The sequence below is a fragment of the Hippocampus guttulatus genome, chromosome 6 (assembly GCF_054856545.1).
Source record: "Hippocampus guttulatus isolate MCC_2025c chromosome 6, RoL_Hgut_1.0, whole genome shotgun sequence".
NCBI lineage: Eukaryota > Metazoa > Chordata > Actinopteri > Syngnathiformes > Syngnathidae > Hippocampus > Hippocampus guttulatus.
In genome coordinates this window covers 4,182,586-4,189,323 of record NC_141266.1, presented here as the reverse complement: position 1 = coordinate 4,189,323, position 6,738 = coordinate 4,182,586, and the positions used below count along the sequence as shown (strand labels likewise).

Genomic DNA, 6,738 nt, shown 5'->3' with positions numbered 1-6,738 from the left:
AAACTACTATTTACAAGTGACTTGATCCAAGGGTATTGACTAGTTAAATGGCATCGAAATGTCATTTTGAGAGATTCTACTGTATGATTATGTATTTCCAAGGTTATTTTGAGCCTGTGTTTGTGTCATTGATACTCCTACTTGATGTATTTTGAACAAAAGGTATTTGGATTAGAATTGTCTCTTTTCCCTCATGTCTTTCCTCTCAGCAGATGGAGAACATTAACCTGTATGAGGAACTTGGAAGAGACTCTATGGCTGTTGTCTATAAAGGAAGAAGGATGGGAACTCTGAACTATGTAGCCCTCAAATGCTGTGACAAAGCCAAAAGGCCCGAAATTACCAACCATGTAGGTTACTCTCTTTTTGTGTAATTATATATTTATTACATTTATACTGACAGCTGTTTATCATATGTGAGGTAGACCTATGAAAGTGTCATGTTTGTTCTATACGGTGGCGATAAAAAGTCGACACACCCTTTTTTAACTGGCAGGTTCTTGTGGTATGAAAAAGTAAGACTCAGGTTAATCATTTTGCTCTGCGCAGCAATGCTGCACCTTCATGATGGGATCATTTTCAAAAAGACATGCCCATGTTTGTCTACAGTACACCAACTGTGCCAAATGGACCTCTCATATACTGACTAATTTTTTTAAATGACAGATGGCAGTACTAGGCTATGCCAGAACTCACCTGCTAACTGAAAGAATGAAGAAATGAAAGGGGGCGGAGACAGAGAGAACCTTGAGGTTCATTGAGAAAAACTGGGTCCCGACAAAGTTAGGTTCATAGTCATTTTAACAGTGGTAACTGACTGAGCGCTTAGGTTACCTCTCTCTCTGAAACAGGCTAAAGTTACCCCTCTTTCTCAGGTTTTAGTAACTTCCCGTTTTGAAACGGAAAATTCAGGAGTTTCCCTCATTTTAGGGTTCACAGATTTGGAGTTATCACAAAACCTGCTTTGTGAAACTGACCCCTTGTGGGTTCATTGTTTGTGTTTGCTGCGTCTGTTCCTGTCGCTGAGTTCATGTCTTCTCCATGCACTGTCTTGTTTCCTTCTGTAGTATGTTCATGTCCAGTTTGGTTTGTGCCTTTTAATCATGTTTTCAGACTTGATTGATTGGTTTATAATTCCAAAGTGCTTTTTTTTTCAATGTGGAGGGAAATACGAAAAATTGCAAATGGTAGTCAGTGTTTGCACAAATCTTCCAGGCTTTTGTTATAAGGCAAAAAACAAAACAAAACAAAAACAGGAAAAGCTTACTAGAACATCTGAACTTTATTTGGGGTTAATCAGAGGCAAATGGTGGTGTGTGATGGCATGTGTGAACTCCCACCGAACACGCGTTTGATTGTGACTGGTTAATTCTGAATGAAGTACAGTCTCAGTTTTAGGAGAGCGCACACTTCTGCAACCCCAAATAACCTCAGTTATTTTTACTTCTTCAAAAAATCTTTTTTCTCGATGGAGGGATGGGTTGCACCGGTTATTGGTAACATTTGGTGGAAAAAGTTTTGAAATGGTTTGTCTTGGTCTCTAATTTTATGACAAGAACCTGGCATTTGACGGTGGTGTGTAGACTTTTTATATCCACTGTACAATTTCAGTGGCTACCTTGTTCTCCAAAATTGTGTTACGGCCACCAAGACATAAAATGCACCGTCTGTAAGAGTCTTGTATGCACATACCATCCATCCATCCTTTTTCTGATCCACTTATCCTAACAAGGGTAGCGGGGTGTGCTTGACCCAAATCCCGGCCATTTTTGGGCAGTAGGTGGGGGACACCCTGAACCGGTTGCCAGCCAATTGCAGGGCACACAGAGATGAAAGACCATCCACGCTCACACTCCCACCTAGGGACAATTTAGAGTGTTCAATCAGCCTGCCATGCATGTTTTTGGAATGTGGGAGGAAACCGGAGTACCCGGAGAAAACCCACGCAAGCCCGGGAGAACATGCAAACTCCACACAGGGAGGCCAGAGCTGGAATTGAACCTGGTACCTCTGCACTCTGAGTTTGACGCGCTAACGACTGGATCACCGGGCCGCCATTGTCTTTTTTTTTTTTTTTTTTTGCCTCATAGGTCCGTCTATGCCAAGATCTGGATCATCCAAACATTGTACATTTTTATGAGTGGTATGAGACCAGAAAACACTTATGGCTAGTGGTGGAGCTCTGCACAGGTCAGTTGCGGTTCTCACATAAGTGGTTATCAATCACTGTTTTTCTAATTTTGCATGGATCTGTTCATTGGAACCTCGGGCTTAGGTTGGCATCAATATTGCACCTTCATCATTCTTGTACAGTTTAATTATGAGTTTCTCATATCTATTTACCAATATCGGTAATTCTTTCACGTCTGGATTTTTACGTCTCCTGACAACTTTGTCTTGAATGTGCTAGGTGGTAGCTTGGAGTCCGTGATTATTCGGGATGGATGTCTGCCAGAAAATGTTGTGAGGAAGTTCGGATGGGACTTGGTCAAAGGACTGGAGCACATCCACAAGTTAGGAATCATTTTCTCTGACTTGACACCTGCCAAGGTGTGTACATGTATCAAGCACCAACAACATCATATTCATAATATTCCTATTTTGCATTTATCATCTGAATTATCAAATTATCTCTCTTCCTATAGATCCTGCTGGATAGTAGTGGCATGGTAAAACTGGGTAATTTCTGTTATTCCAGGACAGAGACAGACACTCTTGAAGATTTCTTTTCATTGTGTTCTACATATGAAGAAACGGGGAAAAGAAAAATTGACATTAGACACCAAGACGTCAAGAAAAGGTTTCAAGGTTCGTAGTCACTCTGTTGACTCTGTATGAATTACCGATTTGTGACTGAAAGATGTCCCTAATAATGTAGTTCACCCATCTGTCTTCCGTTCAGACATTTTGTGTTCAGTTCCCACTGTCTGTCTCGACATGTCTTGTGATTGAATGGTGACCAGTACAGGCCTATGGCGGAGTCTGCAAGTATCGGAAATTGATGGCTGGCTGACAAATATACCATGCCAGGGATACAATCCTAATTCTAATCATTTGGATCTTTCTCCTACATTTGCCCTTTTTCCTTCTCTTTTTGATACAAATATGTAGCCGACATTCTATTGTATTTCTGTGGGGTCATTGTCAGGCCATCTATCGTTACCAGGCTCACCAACTTATATGGCTCCAGAGATTCTCCAGGGATCTGAAACTACCGCACTCTCCGATCTCTGGGCTCTTGGTTGTGTTCTCTACTACATGTACACTGGTATGGTACCTAATAAGGGATATACTCTCCCCTGTGCTTAAGTCAGATACATTTTTGGGGCTGCGCACATCCTCTAACCCACAAGATTGTGAGGGTTACGCTCACAACTGCAGTTATTCTAATGGTGGCAATGGGGAGCTAGATTTTGAAGCATTTGTTTGAATTTGACATATGCCGGCCGTGAAATCTATAGAAGTGCCGCGCGCATATGCAGCAAGAAGTGTTGCTAGGAACGTTAAGACTCACGAAAGGAATTGACTCATTAAGCACAAACGGAAGAATATGCCCCTAAGAGCCTACCTACAGTTGAATGTGTAGTTAACTTATCACATGACATTACATTGGTCATAAAAAATGGTTCAAATGTAATCTTTTTGCTTTTCTAGGTAAACCACCATTCTATTCTAGTTGCTACAGTGAACTGAAGGAAATGATCGTGTGTCTGGAACCATCATCTCCGACACAGAAAGGTTCATACACTAACATAAAAAAAGAGCGTTTCACATAAGGAATATAGTTTTGTTTTGTTGTTGTTGTTTTAAACGATTGAGTCATCTGTGTTTTTTATTCATATTATTGATGATGAGCCCTCTTTCATAGTGTCTCCAACAACTCCTTCAAGTCAGGATTTCCAAAATCTTCTGAAATGTTTACTCACCAAAAGCCCCGACAAGAGGTTTTAAACACACAAATGTGATCCAAATGCAAAGAATCCTCTTAAGTAGATTTGATTTCAATCTGAAGTTATCTTATTTGTTCTTTTTTTTGTTGTTGTTCTGAAGAATAAACTTGCCAGAGTTACTGAAGCATGGCTTCTGGATGCTGAAAGACAAGAATTAGAGAAAGAAGATGATTGACAAGAGGACCATCGTCCTGACTTCTTTATTTATTTATTGGTTTGTTTTTGTTTTGTTATGACAAAGTGGTACAACCCAACCTGCATGGTTTTCTAAACTTATATCATGAGATCTGGTCAATGTGGTTGTGTGTTGCTGCCTTTTTCTGATGAACATAATTTAACTTCTGTTACACAATGTTAGGAAATAAAGGAGTACAATAAAAGAATGGAAAATCTTGCCTCATTTTTCAAATCACCTTCCTAAAGACCACAGCTATAACTGATGCAGTTGATCAGCAGATAAAGCAGAACCTCCCTTTGAAACGTTTTGCTCATAATGCCAAAGACTGGGAGTGTCTCATGGTCCACAAACCATCAGAGGGCTCCACTTAGTCTGAGCATCAATCCTGGACACTTAAGTTCATGACAGCTCTCTGAAAACAGACATGCAGCAGATGTTTGTGTGAGGTATTGATAGCCAGGCTGATTTGAAGTTCTCACTTAACTTGGTTTAATTCGTTCGTGATTTCAGTCTGGAATTTTCACAACCAACACAAAAGTGGTTACAAAATCTGCCCAGTGAGCAGATCGCGAAGGTAAGTACTCGGTTCAAGTGGAACAAATAATCTTTGAATATTATCCATCCATCCATCTACACAGGGAGGCCGGAGCAGGGATCGAACCCACGACCTCTGCACTTTGAGGTCGACACGCTTCTTTGAATATTAGTAAAACCAATTGTATTGTCTTCTTCTTGAACAAACATAAATATAGTGATCATGACATGAACACAACTATATGGTAGACTCATTAAATGAATTGATTTTACAAAATTTGAAATAATCCATATTGCTCAATCCATAAATTAAAAAATATACATAGATGAGTTGGTTAAAAAATGATCGAAAATTGTAGGATTATTTTCAAACCAAGACATTTGCTTCCATTAGAGGCATTATCATTGTATCATCTGGACTATAGTGATATTATCTGGAATAATACTTACCCTACATATGCTGTCAAATTACTCATATTGAAAAAAAAAAGTATGATTCTGCATGTGTCTTCCTTGAAAACTTGTGATGCGATTGCCTTCTTCAAGAGGGCGGCCTTGTGAGTCCCAATACTGTACCTTGAAATAAGGTCATGTATCGGTCAAATACAGATACCTGGTATTGGTAGTTGCCTATCCCTAAAAATAACCTTGGTCTGGTTCCCTTTGCAACCTTTAACAAAGGATTTGTCCAAAGTTGTGTGCTGTGCAGTGCTGAAATGAACTGCGCAATATGGGTTTGTGAAGGTGCCCAAATCTTGACAGCCTCACCATTGTCGCTACCTCCCACTCTTCTTTTGAGTGTGGTCAAAAACTGCATCAGGGCTAAGCTTGAAGGCATTGTCTCTCCTGACTTTCACAAGGAAACTTTAGGTGGACTGTTTTCTAAGCCAAGACACTCATGCAATGTGTTCTTGTCACAGTCATCATAGTCACAGAAATCAACTTAAGTTTGTGCATGTTTGGATAACCTTTTTAACTGAGTGTTAATAAATTTGGATTCTAAAAATGATCGGTCCTTTCAGTTATGTGTCATTCGTTAAAGTTGACAATTATCCAGGTCTAAATGGTATGAATCATGCTGTGCCAAAAGGTGTTAAAATACTGTACACGCTGCTGTCTGAATATATTAGTTTGTGAGATAATTCGCTAGCCTGTATAATTGTGTCTTTCCATAACAGATGTATACTTCTGTAAGTTGAGGGGTTCGTTGTTTTTCAGTGGATAGCTCTACTTTACGAATGACAAAAGGAGAGATGGTATCCTTTAATGCAGTTTATTAAAAGGAGAAAGAAAAAAAAACGTCTGCAACTCCGAACGGATGAACGAGAACACAACCCCCTTTCCGTAACGAAAACACTTCCTGCTTCTCTTTAGCCAATCAGACGCAAGCAACATAAGGATGTTTCAACAATTATTAAACAGAATATAATTTAGATAACTATAACATAAAATAATATAATGCTCAAATATAAAATGAAAATAATTAATAATTTAACATATGCTTACACTTCTGTCTTTCCATGACAGAAGTATACCGTATTTTTCTTCTTTTGGTTAAATCAAATTTACCAACACCAGGGGTAGGCAACTCCGGTCCTCCAGAGCCGCAGTCCAGCTTGTTTTCGAGGTTTCCCTCTTTCAACATACCTGATTCAAATAAGCAGCTCATCAGCAAGCTCTGTAAAAGCCTGATAACGATTCTGATCATTTGAATCAGGCGTGTTGCAAGAGGGAACTTCAGAAACAAGCAGAATCGCAGCTCTCAGGGACCAGAGTTGCCGACACCTAATCTACACATTTTATCAGCAGTAATTTTTTCAAATGACATTGTTTTAGTAATCTTTGTTGTTTTTTTTAGCCTTATTATTATTATTATTTGTTTATTTATTTATTTTAGATACATAGAATTTGCTCGTCGAACGCTCCAAAGCCCTCAACTTCTTGTTTAGTTTGTTTGTATCCTAGCAACACCGGAATAAACCATGGAAAGGTGTCCTGTTGTACGAAATGAAGCGTTGAACACTGGTAAACAATGCCATTCTCAGACAACGTATTTGTGTAAAAACAATGAAATGA

General features: G+C 39.2%; 1 protein-coding gene across 1 annotated transcript; it reads left to right on the top strand.

Annotated features, from left to right (window-relative positions):
* Positions 1–212: 212 nt before the first annotated feature.
* Positions 213–4,292, top strand: LOC147203328 (inactive serine/threonine-protein kinase ULK4-like). Its single transcript, XM_086114317.1, has 8 exons — positions 213–350; positions 2,091–2,190; positions 2,411–2,550; positions 2,646–2,808; positions 3,167–3,268; positions 3,655–3,738; positions 3,869–3,944; positions 4,051–4,292. Exons 1-8 carry the CDS (start codon positions 213–215, stop codon positions 4,106–4,108), a joined length of 861 nt encoding a protein of 286 aa, XP_085970443.1. The 3' UTR covers positions 4,109–4,292.
* The last annotated feature ends 2,446 nt before the right edge of the window (positions 4,293–6,738 follow it).